This window comes from Coptis chinensis, chromosome 1 (genome assembly GCF_015680905.1).
Source record: "Coptis chinensis isolate HL-2020 chromosome 1, ASM1568090v1, whole genome shotgun sequence".
Lineage (NCBI taxonomy): Eukaryota > Viridiplantae > Streptophyta > Magnoliopsida > Ranunculales > Ranunculaceae > Coptis > Coptis chinensis.
Window position 1 is genome coordinate 5,854,440 of NC_141456.1, and position 18,137 is coordinate 5,872,576.

Genomic DNA, 18,137 nt, shown 5'->3' on the forward strand with positions numbered 1-18,137 from the left:
TTTCAATAAGACTCCAAAACTCCTTGGATCTTAGGAAATTTTCCATGAGCATACTCCAATGGTCATAGTGACCATCGAAACGAGGAATTGATGGTTGCATAAATTTTGACTCTTCCATTGGAAGGAATAACAATGCTCCGATACCAAATGTGAAGAAAAACTAAAAAGATTGCTGAACACTTAAGAGTTTTGTTAACTTCCACACTTCTAAATAAACTTAACTATGCCAACTATATAGGCATCAGATACTAACGACTTCACTACAAACTAGGGCAACTAACCCATTTTATTGACCACTAATCTAGGCAACTAAGCCAACTAACTTAGACTTATTCTTCTGAAGACTTGTTAACTTTAACAGTTAAGGCGAGAGTCCATATGTGCAAGAATTATATTTGTTCTTAATTCATGATAACCAAAGTTTTTTTCTTGGTTAGGAGGTTAGAGGATTTTTTTTTCCCGGTTTAGTTAGCTCTAGTGAAGTAATCTCTTCAAGTGAAGTGATATAAAGAATTTTTGACTTAGTAGTAATTTGTTTCCCAGTTTATATTGGTTAAACTTATCTTAAACCAATTTATTTTCTTCATGCCATCACTGCTCGAGAAAATATCAGCGAAAATGTTCTGAACTCTTATCGATGATTTAACATAAACAAGTGTAAAAACAATAATACTAATTGGTATAGACTACAGACTAGAAAATAGGAAGTGTTTTTCCGAACTTATGATAGTGTTTTTGATTTCCAGCAATCGACACAAACAATAATTGATCATTTCAATGGTGGGCAAGACCATTTCAATATAGCTGTGGATTCGTCCATCGTTGTCTTTGATGATCAATACGCATATGATGACAGAACCACCATTTAGACCCCAGGAGAAACTTCTCGAGAAGCAAAAATACTTCCAAAACATTCACAAACCCGTTTATCTTAAAGGGCCACTTGATATGATCATTTTTTTCAAATGTTCCGTAAAATCTGTTCTATTCCCACCTTCCTAACACCAAACTGTTGTGGTGTCGGGCAAAAGGATTAGGGAGCATAGATCATCTGGATGTTAAGACTCATGACCTTCCTCACACCAAACCATTGAAACCAATCTGTTATAGCATGGCGCATGGCATTAGAAAAGGAATGAGAGAGGAAGTGTGTATCCTCCATTCCTCCTTATCCAGTTCTATAGTAACGTAGTATTAGGGAGCATAGATCATCTGGATGTTAAGACTCATATGAACCTTTTGTCTGGGAAGTTGTAACTGTTGATTAGCAGTTACTGTTGTTTGTGTAGTGTATAATATATAACAGGGCGGCATATAATATCGTGGTGAAAATAAAATAAATGTATATATAAATCTACTATTTCTTATCTAGCAGCTATTAAGCAAGAATTATTAATAGTATAATCTACCCTTCACTAAATTGTTTCATCCAGTATATGCTGGTTGCTGGTAATTCACTTTAAAATGTTTTATACTCTAGAGTCTAAAGCTGATGTGGGAGCGTGGGACTTCTGCCCCTACTTCTACTCTCACGGTTTCACTCTGATAAATTTAGTAATCGTCGCTTTTCGAGTTCACAATGACAATTTACCCCTGAATCTTAAAATGGTGTTGTGCTTTCATTTCATTACAGGTTGGAATCACATAAACTAATTAATATTATTAATCATTCTTGTTGTAAGGCGATAGATTGATGAATTCAAACAACTAATACCTTGAGTAACTTTCTGAGGCCCGATGGCTGATAGTGGTTGTACTTGTCATGATGAAAGCGAAGTAGCACTTGAGAAAATGAACACGGGCATAACTAAGAAAAATCAGTGCCTATTCTATCTCTTTTTTTTTTTTTCTTTTTTTCCCGTGTTAGCTCAAAACAGGCCATACGGAACAACCCTTTCTGATTAAGTATCTGCAGAATGTCAAATCGAAAATTATGTTAAAGAAAACTGCAGTTAACAACTATCAATTGCAAACGTAACAAGTTCGAAAAGCCACCTGCTCGGTAGCAAAACTGTAAATAATGTACAGGGTTCGTTACATTGAATAAAGCCATGAAGCTGCTTAAATTCTTTTTTCTTTTTGTGTACTCTATTTATATAGTGCACTGAGGAACATCCTGTACGTGTCTCCCCACAGAATCGAAAGTGGGCACTTACACTGTCATCTAATCAGCATAGTATAGGGGCTATCGAGACCGAATATTCCCCACGCCACTGGAGCGCAATTAGACCACTTATATACCCAGAAGTTAATTAGGTTTCTGCTTCTTTGGTGGACCCATGCTGCCCGGCTCAGCTTTTCGCTTGATCCCTAAGAAATGCTCAACCTGGAAGATGGAATTATTGAAAGACATAAGTGAGGAAGTTGTAAACGTCAATTACGAAAAAATGAGAAGAAAAATTAGATAAATGTCTCAGCTATTTGGTCATCTAATTAAGTAAGAGCGAAACTCAAGAACAAGTTAACGGATAGAATTATGCCTGGATATATGTTGGGCAAGTAAGCTTGATATCTTGCAATATTTGCATAGGGATTACATGTGACAATGTAATGCATGTAGAGATGTAGGGAGTAGAAGAAAAAATGAAAAACAAGAAGAAAATTAAGTTGACTTACCTTCCTATCACCAAGCATCGGCGTTAACCCCCCTGGAAGATCTTCAACAGTCGCATATCCACTTCTAGGATCACTGTTTTGCCTGAAATTATGAGGGAGTAAGTTCAGTGACTGCTCTGCATAATACAGTGTGAGAAAGCAGGGAGGGGAGTGAGATCAAATGGAGAAGGGGTGGGGTTTACTACTGAGGGAAGTCCAAATAATATATCTATGATGCATTAGCAGTTTGCAATGCTCAAAATGTCATAATGTAAGGGGTTGATCTGAAGGCTCATCAAAATTGCCTAAATGAAACATGACAGCATGACAAAGACCTCCAACAGTTGCAAGCTATGCTACATGGACACGCCATATTTTGAAAATAATACGAGTCGGATACGTATCCAAATGTCCATGCCGGTAACATATTGTACGTGATATACCTCAATTTTTAATATTTTGTCATGTCAGACACACCTACCGTGTCAATGTAACTTAAGGTTGCAAGAGATCATTTACCATTATCATTCACATATTCAGTCTGACCCTTTATAGATTATCTATTGGAGCCGTCAAATGAGATTCAAGTAGCATTTCGTTCTCTTAGCTTCTTTTCAGTTTATACGAGAAATTTGTGTTTCTTTTTCATAAAGGAATGTTATATTTGTCTCTCCTCCCCTTTGGTTTCCTTTTTGGATAATTCAAGCAATTCTCAAAATATAGAAGTTATATAATGTCTACTGAAGCAGAAAATACCCTTGCGTGTCTTTCCCACTGAGCAGAATATATGGTGTCTGCATCCGAGCTTGGGCTTCCCTCATCCTCTCCACCGAAAGTGATGGTGTGTCAGAATTCTTCATCTGCTTCAATTTCTTTTCTTCTTCGTATTGCTTCATACGCTTTTCAAGCTTCGTTTTGCCTGGACCCTTCCCATGAAATTTATGAGAAATCAACCGAAAAGCCTCTTTCGGAGTCATCTATAAAGAATCAAACAAAGGAACAGTATCAACAACAATATGGAAAGGCAAACAACTACATGATGATTACAAAATCTTATGAAAAATGATAATATGGGATGCTCCCATATACATGATAATATGGGATGCTCCCATATACAGCAGTTAAGAGTTCTATAAATGGCATGCATGCATGCATAGTGCAGAGTGAGATCTAATAGTCTCGATTTCCAACAGCTAGGTCCAAATCTATGTTGCATGGACACGGACACAGACGCGGCGACTCGGTTATCAAAAAGGTAGGACGCGGACGCGGCAAAGGACGCGGAAATTAATTAATATTTATAATTTTATTTTATATAATTTGAACATAAAAAACTAAATTAAATGTATCAACATTCATAAATTCAAAACTATTAAAGATAAATAGCCACAAAATTAAGTTTAATATTTCCTAATCAAACTTTAAAAACATGTCATAAGTCTTAACAAAACAAAAAATGAAAAAAATGAGTTTTTTAATATTATTTTGATTTATTTTTTATTTTTTTGGGTCAAAATCTGCATCCTGACTATGTTGACGGCGTCTTGACCAAGATCCGTGTCCAAGATCCGACGCAGACACAGCCCATTGGTAGGTGCATCTGTGCTTTAGAGGTCCAAATTATACCCAATGTAGAAGAGAAATTAGGTGTTTCAAGGACACTATTTAGTTTATCCTGACCGACGGCAACCAAAATAAAACTAAAAGGTATTTCTACCATATTTTCAAATAGGCACAGAGTTTCCGAGACTTTGTCCATTGAGTGTTCCAATAATGAGTTTTACTTGGACTACAATCACTCGTGTCCGAGGTCAACCTAAATATTATAATGGTATGCACATGCAGAGTTAAAGCAACATGAAACATTGGGAACAGAAAACTTACAACTCGGCCAAACTCATCCAATCTCTCAATATTTATCTCCTTCGGCCCATCACTTTCATGTATACCAACAAGCTTGCTCTTTTTCTTATCCATGTTTCTGCCACCCCACTCCACAGTCTCCTTGAGTGTTCCCCGCTCTTGAAGCAGCTTAAGTGCACCTGACAGTCCTTTCCCAACCGCAACTTCATGGAGATTCTCATCTGGAACAAATTCCACTTCTTCAAGTACAGGAAGTTCGCCTTTACTAGTATCATTTAACTCTGTCGAACTACCAGATTCATCTTTTACTTCCTGATCCGAGGGCTTTAACATTTCATCTTCATCCATATCTTCACCCTCAGGCTTATGCGTTTCTGGTTGAGAAAGCCAATTGTATAGATGTGAGTATACTAGTATAGGCCTTGAAAACACAAGTTAAGTGACTAAAACATTGAATTTAAATCATCTTACATTTCTTATTAGCAGAAGCCATTCTAAACTGATCCCTAAACTCTTAAATTCCCCTCTCAAGGTGAAGGTGGGAAGTGATCCCAAGACCTTAAGTGTCCAACCGCCAAACGCTTAACCAGAAGGTCACTAAAGAATTTAAATTGGTATAAGCCTTGGAATTATGAAATTTAGAGTAACATCTTTCCCCAACAACCCCAAGTATAATAGTTAGAAATATAATAAATTAGATGCGATAGTTTGATAACTTTATCCCTTCTTACTCACTAATAAATGGCTGGTAATCTGTGATATACTTAGGAGATAGTGTGCCACTAACATTATAAGCTTATTTCTGAAGGGAAGGTAGGCAGGGAGTAACACCTACAGTTTAAATTCTGAATGTGCTAATACATAAGGATATAACAGACTAATCTGATTAATTACGATAAACCATGCATCAACTTGAAGCACTAAACGTAATGTAAAATGGACTGTTACTTTAGTTCTAGCTCAGATTTTGTGAGTCAGCCAACCATAGAGCGGGAAGACTAGATTAAGAACAAGTACAGCTAGATGCTGGCTCGCTGGCTGGCCTTGTGCTATAGCTGCTATATCACAGTAGGCTCAACCAATGGAGCACTGCCCTTGATTTGATCTCGCTTGCTAATGGCTGATGGATGATGATCTTGTTAGTGTCAATAAAAGTGTTGCCAATTGAGATTCCTCAAAAACTCATCTCATGTGTAAATAGTGAACCACAGCATAATTACAGTCTGTAAATTAGAAGAGTAGATATGATGCATAATAATGACAAAACAGATAATTACCTTCATTAAGTTGAAGACCCCCAACAAATTCCTCCATTTCTGTGAAGACAAGTGTGTTCTCTTGTGTCTCCCTGGATAAGGGTGTGTGGGTGTCTGCTGATTGAATTTTAATGCTAAGAGCCAAGGAGGCAACTGCCTGGGGACCAGATGTCACTCCATCATCGCGCTTCTTTAAAGCTATCCTCCTAGCTTTCTCTAATGACTTGTACAAATCCTCATCTTCATCTCCAAAAACAGGACTTTCATCTCCCTCCACTTGAGTGGTTGACCGTAAATCTTGTTTAAGTGCTTTAGACGCCTCTTCAGCTTTAGCATAAGCTGATTGGTAAGCATTACTTCTCATCTGTACCTCGGATCTCTGTAGTTCCTCTTTGGCCGTTTGCCTCTTCCCATCTTTCCTGGAACCAAGATCCCCAACACCCAGTCCAGCTGAAACGGCTTCTGCTTCAAGGGCGTCTAAATCTAGCTTGTCTCTCTTCCTTAAAGATTTCTTTTTCTTGGGCTTTTTAAATTGAAGCATCTCCTCATGGGTGTAGAAATCTGATGATATCTTTGTAGATGAAGTAAGATCATCAAACCCACGTTTTGTGGAAACTCCCTGTATCCTTTTGCGAAGCTGAAAACAAAAAGTACTTCTTTTCAGGAAAACATAACTAGGTGACAAGTCGTGTGTATAAAAGATGAGAAAAAGGCTGAGAGTTACCTCCTCCAGTTTCTTCTCTGCCTCACCAGTAAAGAGTCCACTTTCATCTAGAGTTACACCCTTCAATATGTAACGATTTTTAATTTAATTTATTTTTTTAGAAAAATAAAATAAACTCAGAAATTAGACACATCCAACTACAATGAGGACTTACCTCATTTTCAACAGGATCGTCATACTGTGGGAGCATCTTCTTCTCAGCTTCAGCTTCCTCACTAAACCTAATAGACAAAGGTAAAAGTTAATTTAAAGTTTTATTATATCCAATGAGTATCATATATAGTATCACTCTTACTTGTCATCATAAATCCCAGTCTTTTTCTTTGCAGCCTTGTAGGCCTCATCGCGCTGCTTCTGCTGTCCAATCTCAACATTTTCAAGCATATCAACCTCTGAAACAAAACACGTCTATTCAGTTTCCGGAAATATAAGACATGTCGACAAACAGAACATTATGAAAATGTAAATCAATTTAAGGATGCAATTCAAAAAAGAACATTACCATCATTAATATCACCGTCAGCTAGTATACTCTGATCTTTAAGAGTTAAAACAACTGCTCCCCCTTCAATCACTTTATCAAGACCATGAAGAACTTTAACTCCAGCAAGATCCTCTGCCAGAGATACAGAAAATGTCAAAATATGATAAGTTCAAGCCATACCGAAGAAGTAATGCAAGCCCCAGTTACAAACTCATATACTATCTTAGAACCTGCAATCTGAAAGTAGATTTTGGAAAGGGTTAGTTAGTGTTAGATGAGCCAATTAGGATTCTCCCCAAATACACACAAAAAAAACACGGTCAACCCAAGTTGACTTTTTTTTTTGTGTACTTGGGGGGCAGACCCTAATTTCCCCATCTAGTAGGGGGGTAATACTAGTTAACCCTTATGGAAATTGATAAGACAATATATATTTTGTACTTGGCCCAATTTTGTGTCAAAACCTGTTTAGATTCTCTCTAGGAGTATCAGAATCTTCTGATTACCAACAAAAGTCCGAAAGATACAACTAGGTTTGGTCAGGAACAAAGCTTTACATTAGCCACTCTGGAACAAACTAACACGAGTTAAAGCCCTGGATTAATATAAAAAGTGAGAGAAATCGTTTGATACATATTCTGAAATGAGCCTTTTGTCATTTTAGTTTACATGGACAAACCATGTTTTAAAAATGATGCATGTCGATCATTATGCGTGTCCGTGTCGGACACACCAAGGACACATTTTTTTTGGTCGGCACCACCAAGGACAGATTGTATGTGACATACCTCAATTTTTAATATTTTGCCGCGTTAGACACTTCGTATTCATGTCGGATATGGACACACATATCCGTGTCAATGTAACTTAGTGTAGATATCAAAATGTGGAAAAGAAAGAAACTAGATTCCCAACACCCAAAAGAAAAGGTCTAACTAAAGTTGGAATGGTCCTGACTTATAAAGACTGGCCTCAATCTTAATTTTTCCTATCAAAAAAATTGGACAATCCAATATTAGGCTGGGGAGGTCGTGATGTTTTTTGGTCACTTCAAGGTAAACTAGACCAGTCCAAAACCAAATCAACTGCAAGAAAAACTTTTAATACCCAATTCTGAATTTTAAGAAGGGTTTTTGTGATTATCTTTTTATGATTTTTTTAAAAAAAACAAATATAGACGTTTAACTCAATCTTACTATACAAGGCCCTGGTGTAAGAAACTTAATCTTTCAATCAGGAACTGTTTTTTGGTAAGTTTTCTTCTTCATTGAGAGGGAATCTAAGCTTTAAAATGTGTCTCCATTTCAGTGTGATCTGAAGCTTAGGAGTAGAGAAGGAGATTCATCAGAGGCGGATTGACAGAGTTGCAACAAAAGCATCAACTGCTCATACGACGATCATGGATTGGTCACTCTGTAAGTTCTCCTTGTAAACAGCCAATACGTGCAGTCTCCTAAGATTCGTAGTCTAGATTCTCTATCTCCTGTTAAGTGGTGCCATCTAAATAATCCCAAAAAAAAAAAACACAGTCCACCTATATGAGATCTACAAAGGCTACACTTCCAAATAGTGACATACTAATTGAACAGACCAATTGATTCTTAAAAAATATATAAATAGAAAGATCCTGATCAGATGGGTGGTACTAGAAAGATTCTTAGTCGGCAGAGGACCTTCATATATTTTTCTATTATTGGTATGAGGTTTGGTCGCATCCAAATTCTCTGAATTGAAGGTCCACAAACTCACATGAGAAGTATCAATAATAATAATAATAATAATAATAATAATAATAATAATATAGTAATAATAAAAGGATAAATACATACTGATAGTATGCATAGCTGGCTCCTCGTCTTCACTTTCTCCAAGAACAATATTATCCTGTAAAGAGTTGAATCAATGTCAATTAAAACGACATTCTGCAAAATAAACATTAAGAAATAAAGAAAAAGTAACCTCACAGAATACAGATGACACAAACTAACCTGCTCTTCAAAAACCTTAGAGCGTCGCAAAGCTTTCTCCTTTTCAGTATTTACTTTCTCTTCAAGCTTGCGGCTCTTATTAACCCATGAAAGAACCTCAGAAACACCTTCAGACTTTTGTTTCAATCTTTCTTCTTTCATTCTGCAAAAAGAACTCATAAGAATTCTATTCATAAACTAAGTATTTATTTGCCTTAAGAACAAGTTATTAAAGAAGGAAAATAACAAACGGTAGGCTGAGGATGACAAAACAGAAAGATAAAATGTAAAGAAAAGTTCCAATATCTCTTAAATCAATAAAACTATATTTGATTCCAGTTTGCAAAACATTACGCAACAATCATACGAGAAGCAATTGGTGCAATTAGTGATAAAATTTCAGACATGAATATACAGGATACCTGCAAGTAAAAATGGAAATGGTGGTCGTAGAATAGTGATGCATTCAAACCAAAGTGTTTGATGCTCGAAACAACAATTCAACGATAACCAATTAGTCATGGAAAAGTTTACACCTCTGAAACTTCAAAAGAAAATAAAAGGACTAGAGAACACACTGAATGGACCCCATAACAGATGCCTTAAGGGTTGACAACTTTATTAGGATGATCTCCACACAATAAAATTCAAGAAATCAGCTTGTGCTAACACCTCCGACCTTATGAAATGGTGCTTTTCAAGTCTAAGTAACCAGGGCATAGAGAGGTTGTGGAGGTAAGAACGAAGCAAGAGCACTAGAGCATCTTACTTGAGAAGTTCCCAGCATTCAGAGCGCCACCAAAGCGCCTACACAGAAAGCTTAGGGCCTCAGGAGAGACCAGCTTCTTGGACAGCGAAATTGATAAATTTCTACATGATTTTATAAATAAATACACGTATTTATAGAGATCATGAAATAGTAACAAACAAAAACAACATTACCTAGTTATAATCCTATATTTATCGTATATTTTACCAAAGATTCTAGTTGTCAGTTAAGAATATTGAATATTGCTTACCTAGATATTCTTATTGCAATAATTGGGAAGTCAAACATTTTAGGGGTTGATAACTTTTAAATTCTTACGCATAGAGTTTGAAGTCGGAAACCATTGAGTACTTGTTGATAGGATAGGACAACCAAATCAAAACATTACAAGAGGCTTTTGATGGTACATGCTTCATACCACTACAAAGGTAGAGTATCGTACCATACTACCATGCAAGAAAGGTCTTAGTAAAATCAAAGTTCTGTTATTCCTAAATTGGAGAGTGCACTTTACAAAGTGAGAATATTCCGTTTTCAAGCGCTTTTGCAATAAAAGCGTCAGGTCGCACTTTCGGAGCACATAAGGTACTTCTCATAAAAGTATTGGCTAGTGGTTACTAAGGCTCCGGTTTACGAGAACAGTCCTTAATTTTCAAGATCTCAAATCCTTCTTCGAAATGATCAGATATGTTAAAATGAGCTGTTTTACATGATACTGATCTTCACAGTGGGGATATCACCTACATATGGGAACCAATTCAATAGATCTATAGTTCTAGTTCTAAATAATCTGGCAATTTACCTCTGTATAAAACATGATAATGATATGGTTCAGCTACAAGATTAATCTCTCTATCAAGACATACATGTAAAAATGAAGGAAAGTGTATGCATAAACAGTTTTTTTCTAAAGGGTCGCGTGTACAAGATACCCTGAAACGAGTTCACGTGAGCTTATAAATTTTCATGGCACACTCAAAATGTATGTTTCCTAGGGTAGAGCTTAAGATTTATATAAGTTGCTGAAAGAATATTCTTACTTAACAGTAAAGCACAAAGGAATAACTAATGGGACTTACTTTCGGATCCGTTGCTCAATCTCTGAAGTTGATGCTTGTGGCACACCTGAAGTGACCTCATTCTTCTGTTTATGCTCATTCTTAATAATGTCATGCCCATGATCATCCATACCCTTGTCATCCTCTTCATCATATTGGACTAGTTCATGACCTCGATCACGGTTTTTCCCACTTGATTTGTCTCTCTCTTTATTAGATCTCTCGTCCTCTTCATCCGTCTCCCTATCCTTTCCCTTACTCTTCTCTCTCTCTCGATCTTTATGCTTCTCTCTGTCTCTATCCTTCAACCTATCACGTTCCTTATCCTTTTCCTTTCTGTCTCGCCCTCTGTCCTTGTCTAAATCTCTATCTCTATCACGGTCCTTGTCCCTTCCTCTATCTTTATGATCTCTCTCCCTTTCACGGTATCTATCTCTATGTCTTTCCTTCTCACGTTCCTCCGAATCTTCCCTCTTATCCCTACTAGAAACTCTTCGTTCCTTGTCTAAATCTTTATACGAATCCTTCTCCCTTTCTTTCAATGCATCACTAGACTTTCCACGATCACGTTCCTTGTCTTCTCTTCTACTCTTCTTGTGTTCCTTTCCCATATTATATAAGTGTCCGAATAACTGTAAATGTAACAAATAAATAAATTACTTTGCAGCTAAAAACATACAATTTTTAATCTTTATAAATTATGTTAAGCTAATAACAATGTTAATTAGAACTCGTAAAACTAATTCAATCGTAAATATAATACAAATACAAATAACTCACGTGGATTCAAAGTCGTACTATTCTCGACTTGAATCGTACGACTCAAATCGAGTCGTAATCAAAAAGATCAAAATCGTACCAACAAATCGTTAATAACAGAAATCGTTACAAAATCGGGATTCACATCGCAAAATCGTAGGAATCGGAAATAATAACGATTCCAACGATTCAAAAAGACAGCACACAAATCAAATCAAGAACAGAAGAAAAAAGATAAAGAAATCAAAGAACTTACAGGTAAGTCTTCTACTTCTTCTTCTATTACTTCTTCTTCTAATTCTACTTCTACATCAAGTTTTTCTTTTTTTTCGGCAACTCTCCTCCTTCTCAATCTTTTTTTTTTGTTTTAACAAAGCCACCGAAGGGTCAGGTCTAATTTTATAAGACCTGGGTCATGGGTCAGGTCTAATTTTATAATTTTAGCCCATATTTTATTCCGAAAATTAGACCAATTTCAACAAAATTTCAGCTTTTTTTCAGAAATTTCAACCATTATGTCTCCATGTTTTCAGAAATTTCGAAAATTAGAGTATTATTAGTGTGGAATGGAGATTTGGGGATTTCTCTTAGGGTGATTAGTAATTTTCTTATGGTATATTTATATATATAAAAAATTTACAACCCCTATATATAATATGGCTTGAATCTTACGATTTACGATTCGATACGATTTACGATTCGGTAAAAATGGAAAACGATTCCCGTTTCGATTCAAGAGTTGACAACATTGGCACTAAATATAATACAAACACAAATAACTCACATGGAAATGTCACGTTGCTGCTGGTGGATGTTGTGTATATCGACGGAGCAAAATTGATTCAACGTTGCGCAAGAAAGCCCTAAAAAATTGTGTTTTTATGGGTCGGTTTTATCGATCCTCTCGGACTTGGGTTTTGTTTTCCTTGGGCCTGGCCCAACTGGACCCAACCCGGAATCTTTGTGTTTAAAACAGGTTGTTCAAAGTTTCGGGTACATCTTGATCCGCAATTAATTAACAACTAGGTTTCTCGAAAGTAGCCGATGCACACAGATTGATTTTTTATTGATCTAATGAGCATGGGCCAGGCCTTGAGTGTTTCAGCATGGTTATCCAAACGACGGACCTAAATGAACATGTATTTAGAAAGTTGTTGCCATTTCAAGTTTTCAACCAATTACTCCCACAATGTGAGATTCTGAATGTTCAATTTTAAATTTTGATGATATTTATATTCATTTAAACTGGTTTATTTATAACTTTATATACATAAAATCAGTCAAATAGGATATTGTAAGCTGTCTAACGAAGGTTTAAGTATTGGTAAAGGTTGTACAAGCTGGATACCACTAGATTTTTGTTCAACGAACAGGGACTTTTTTTATATAATTTTTTTCCATTTTATTATTATGTATAAAAAATCTTACTTCCAAACTATATTGAAATTCAGACAGTAAATTAAGTGATCAAAGTTCCCATCGCAAATAATTTGTTAGACTAAAAGAATGTTTTTTTGTATCAATGGGCAGTGTAAATCAGTTATGTAACTAAATATACACTTTACTAAACATTTAACGGATGCCATTTTACTTAATTTATGTAAGAGAAGAAAAAATTAGTAAATACTTTGTTTTGTATAAAATGTGAAGCTAAAATATGAAGTGAACATGTTCCACTATAAAATCATTCCAATAGTTAAATTTTGAATTCAATGACTTTTCCAATTTGAGCGTGAGAGAAAGCATTCTTTTTTTTATTCAATGGGCATTATAGTGTATTAAGATGTCCAAAATTTGTGGTGTCTTTAATTTTTTTGTTTTTTAATTGTCAACCCATTAGTATATATATTTAACACATTTTGTCACTTTAACCACTTGCAACTCTAATTTTCATACGTGTATTCTCGATAGCAAATTGGTTAACTTATTATATGGCTTTAACCACTTGCATCTCTAATTCCCATACGTGTATTCTCGATAGCAAATTGGTTAACCTATTATATGGGTTTATCTTAAGGGGAATTTTGACTTAATCCCCCAAAGTTTGGTAGCGTTTTGACTAAACCCCCCATTTTTAAAATCATTTGAGTTTGCCCCCCCCCCCCCTCCGTCATTTTGTGTGTAACAGACGTTGGTATTTTAGCTATTGACCATTTTACCCTTATGAAATAGACGTTGCATTGCCCCCCCCCCCCCCCACATTAACATTGCCCTAATCTCTCTCTCTCTCTCTCTCTCTCTCTCTCTCTCTCTCTCTCTCTCTCTCTCTCTCTCTCTCTCTCTCTCTCTCTCTCTCTCTCTCTCTCTCTCTCTCTCTCTCTCTCTCTCTCTCTCTCTATGGAGTACTTTAATTTAGTAATTTAATTTAGTAATTGTTGGTAAGTCTCGTTTATCTACATTTAATTTAGTTTTGTTTAAAAATATTATATTTTTGTTTCATTTTTTGCTCTCTCTCTCTCTCTGTTGTGTGTTTCTACCCTTTTATGTTTTTGGTTGGGTTGATTACTTGTAAGGGGAATTCTCATTTTGTTGTATGTTGTAGTTTTAGAGAAAATGGTTGCTTTAAGGTATCGAGTTCTTAGATTGCATACTAATGGTAAATGGAGAGAAGCTACTAGGGATGGTGTTAGACGTAATGTATATATGGGTGGGCATGAACTACATACCAAGTTAGTTGATGGCGAGAAGGCAAACATGACAGAATTAGTTGAGTGGATCACAAAACATGTTGACTACAACTGTAACCCTATATTGGAGATTACTTGGAATGAAAGAGGAAATTTAAGGCAGCTAGTTTCTGATGATGATTTAAAGTATATGTGGGTTCATACAAAAGCCGATAGAAGTAGATATACTAATTTGTATGTGAAAATTACTGAAGTTGAGGAATTGTAGAGTAGTAGTGATGATGAGGAAGAAGTAAGTGACGATGAGGAAGAAGTAAGTGATAATAATGTTGTAATTGTAGGAGGGAAACCATGCAAGAAGGGGATTGAATTTGATCTCGATGAGTGGCCAACTGTGGAAGAAGTTAATAGGATTGTGGACTTTACAAGTGGTTCATGTAAGGGTAGAAAACTTTTAGAATACAATATTGATGGTAGTGGGTCTTAGCCCCAGACTTTAAGTGATGAATCACTTGGAGAGGACCATTTGGGTGGGGTGGAAACCCAACCTAGTTAGTCTACTAAAGGAAGACTAGAAAGCTCTAAGTCCCAAAGCAGCTCTAAACAGAGTCAAAATAAAAGTAAGGCAAACTATACTTCCCAAGCCTCTTCTTCTCAAGTTGCAGGTACGTTTTCATTTATTGAGCTTACTTCCAAGCTTATTTTTCATTTCTTCTTCTTACATATTTCATTACCCCTTATTCATTAGATGAAGTTGTTGATAACTACTTCAACTTGGATTTTCTCAACTTTGGAGTGGATGACCATGTTGTTGATACTGCTAATGTGACCACTGATAATGGTATATTAATAGATTGGTTTTAATTTCATATGTGACATTTTTCTATTACAGTGTCTAATTACATTGGTTTTTATTTCATAATTTCATATGTAGATGAAACACAAACTGGTGGAGCACATACAGAAGGGGGTAGATTAAATGTGGATCAAATTGATGCAGAAGAGGCTTACCATAGTGAGTTCTCATCAGATGAAGAATACATACCTGATGCAATAGAGAGTGATAGTGAAGAAGAACAGTTGGTTGAAGAAAACTTGAAAGGAAATGATAATGTTGTAGATGAAAAGGGATGTTGGTAGAATAAATGAGGTCTTGGAGAGAACATACAACATACTAACTGATGAAGGAGTGGTTGGGGTTCCACAATATTTGAAGTTGGAGGTTGGGTAGTGCTGGAAGGATAGGTATGAGTATAGAGATTATGTCAGACTTTATGCTATTAGTAATAAGTTTGTTGCTGAATACACAAGAAATTATAGTAATAAGATTGAATGTAAATGCAAGGCAGATGGCTGTCCCTAGATGATTTATGTGAGGGTGTTACCAAATAAACATACAATAAAGTGTATGAAGTTGGTGAACACACATACATGTGAGTCTGATAGGGAAGACAAAAATCCAATGGCAAATGCAGGCTGGATAGCAACCAGATTTGAGAAAGAAATGAGGCTTCATCATAGGGTATACACACCTAATGATGTTATGGTGGAAATGATGGATAAGTATCAGGTTAGGATTAAGTATTGGCAAGCTTGGCATGCAAATAACATGGCAATGGAGAAGATTCATAGTTGTTATGATACTTCTTATGCAAAATTACTCGAAGTCAGGTGTGGTGACTTTTTGCAAGCTAACCTAGGAAGTGTTGCAAAGCACTCTAGACATGAAAATTTCCATAGTTTTACGGTGTGTATTGTATTCAAGGCTAGTCTAGATGGTTTTGTACAAGGCTGTAGGCTATGATAAGACTTGATGGTTGTTTCTTGAAGGGAAGCATAGAGGTGTTCCCTTTATCTATTATTACCTTTGGATGGTAACAATGGATTGTTCCCCTGTTGCTTTTTATTTGTGTATTGCTGAAAATATAGAGACACCCTCGAAGTTGACTATTATCTCGGCGGGCATAAAGGATTGTGGTTCTCGCAGCTAAGCAACCGCTTGTCCCGATTGTAAATTGTCCAGAGGTATTGTTTTAGACACATGGTCAAGAACATGAAAACTAAGTACAGAGGAGTTGAGCTTGAAGCCTGGAGTGTTGCCAAAACATATTCAGAGTCGAGTTTGCAAAACTGATGGATGAGTGGAAAAGCTTTGATGGAGCAAAAGACTATCTGATGGGTGAAGACCCAAGGTTGTGGGCAAGATCATACTTTGATGAAGTGTGTAAGTCTGATCATTTGTCTAACAACTTTTCAGAAGCATGGAATAGTCGTATATTGATGGCTAGGGACAAACCCATTGTCAAAATGATTTTACAAGTGATGATCTTGCAAATGAAGTTATTATATATGACAGGAAAGAGAAATGTGAGCCATGGAATGATAATGATTTAGTGTCAAGGGTTAAGAATATTATTATTGACCTTCGCAACAAAATTGGAAATTTGAATGTGAGTGGTTCAACAATTGAAGGCACATTTTTAGTGACTAATGTCTTTACTGGAAAATGGTGGAATGTGGACTTAAAGAGACACACGTGTGATTGTCATGAATGGCAAGTCACTGGCATTCCTTGCCTTCATGTTGTAGCTGTCATTAAACCAAGGAGGCAACCATGGATTAAGTAAGATAATTGAATTCCTCTTTCTGTGAATCATTTATGTGAATCATTTATGTCTGTCTTTCTGTTAATCATTTATGTCCTGTCTTTTTGTGAATCATTTTTGTCTTTATGTTAATCATTTATGTCCTGTTTTATGTGAATTATTTCTGTCTGTCTGTGAATCATTTATGTCTGTCTTCTGTGAAGGGGTCATTTATATCTTCTTCTTTCTGTGAGTCATTTATATGAATCATTTTTGTCTTTATGTGAATCATTATACCTCCATTTTTGTGAATCATTTGTGAATCCAAACCTAACAGATTGCTCTCTTCTTGAACATTAGCTGTGTCTATAAAAAAAATGGCATTCCCAATTGACAAACATGAAAGAATCAATCAAATAAGAATAAGTAATTAAAGAAGCAGTCTTCTTACCTCTTATTAATTGCTTTATTCTTCTTCTTATTCTTAGTGATTCAAAAAGGAGAAATTGGTAGGATGAAAAAAAGACGGTAAGCAATTGCTTGGGGGGTTTATTTTTTCTGTTGAGAAGACAAAAACTACTGATTGAATTGATTTGATTTGATAAGAACAAATTTGTTTGACAGAGAGAACGTGGGTAACGAAGATCTTCTCTCTGACTCTTGTTTTGATTGAGAAAAGAGAGTATTGAAAGAGGTTTTTATCTATTTTGGATTAGGAACAATTGAGTTTGGCAAAAAAGGGCGTAGAATTCCTTTTTTTCTGCCGAATTATCGCAAAATCTGATGTGTCAGTCTCAGAGGAAAAATGGGGTGACGTGGGTGCCTGGGAGCATTCTTAACTACTCAATATTAATGGTCTTTGACTAGCCATTTGGCCCGACCTATGACCGAACTTGCTACATAGATAGCTAATGACTCAAACGCTTAAAGTCCACTTGAATAAATAATATTGTATATTGATAGCTAATAATTCACTACATACTTTGTTTGAAGGGTTTATGTTTTTCTATTTTTTTTAGGAGATTGCAATCAAAATACTATACACACACAATACTTGTATAGATGAAAAAATTCTAATTAAGTTAACATTTTCGTGAAAATTGGAGGTTCTTTAAATATGTATGATGAACACGAATAATTGCTAAAATGAACCAAAATTATACATAACCACTCTTAGGTTGTTTAAAATGACCATGAATTGACCCTTCCTCAACGATAAGCACTACTGCATGTCTTTTTATCGTGGTCAAGCATTTTACATCCTCTCCCTCTATGATTTCCGTCTTAATCAAGCAATTAATCACGGATGGTAAAACTATAAAATATATGACTATCATTTTAATAAAAGTGTGATCAGATCCTGTACATTTTAGTAGCAAAAAAAGTACCTCCTTTGTCCTTAATAGAGGAGACTTCAAATGACGAGGAATAGCAACTGAAGTCCTTACGT

General features: G+C 35.8%; 1 protein-coding gene across 2 annotated transcripts; it reads right to left on the reverse strand.

Moving 5' to 3' along the window:
- Positions 1–1,640: 1,640 nt before the first annotated feature.
- LOC147521632 (SART-1 family protein DOT2-like) lies at positions 1,641–11,855 on the reverse strand. 2 transcript variants are annotated; one of them, XR_015205019.1, is made up of 14 exons: positions 11,732–11,855; positions 10,738–11,348; positions 8,911–9,052; positions 8,752–8,806; positions 6,941–7,054; positions 6,734–6,830; positions 6,593–6,659; positions 6,439–6,498; positions 5,736–6,351; positions 4,480–4,832; positions 3,352–3,572; positions 2,617–2,698; positions 2,157–2,326; positions 1,641–1,909 (listed from the first exon to the last, which is right to left on the reverse strand). XR_015205019.1 is itself a non-coding variant. In XM_086577996.1 (13 exons), exons 2-13 carry the CDS (start codon positions 11,325–11,327, stop codon positions 2,249–2,251), a joined length of 2,475 nt encoding a protein of 824 aa, XP_086434122.1. In that variant the 5' UTR covers positions 11,328–11,348; positions 11,732–11,855; the 3' UTR covers positions 1,981–2,248. The 2 variants fall into 2 exon arrangements, 1 of the variants encoding a protein (XP_086434122.1); XM_086577996.1 differs by lacking the exon at positions 1,641–1,909 and having other exon boundaries at positions 1,981–2,326.
- Positions 11,856–18,137: the final 6,282 nt, after the last annotated feature.

What these genes read in the sequence shown, in the direction of transcription:
- LOC147521632 (XM_086577996.1), bottom strand. Translation starts at nt 11,327, where the DNA reads ATGGGAAAGGAACACAAGAAGAGTAGAAGAGAAGACAAGGAACGTGAT. An exon ending in TGACGGTGATATTAATGATG is followed by an intron (nt 6,831 to 6,940) that starts GTAATGTTCTTT and finishes GTTTTGTTTCAG; the next exon opens with AGGTTGATATGCTTGAAAAT. An exon ending in CGATGCTTGGTGATAGGAAG is followed by an intron (nt 2,327 to 2,616) that starts GTAAGTCAACTT and finishes TCCATCTTCCAG; the next exon opens with GTTGAGCATTTCTTAGGGAT.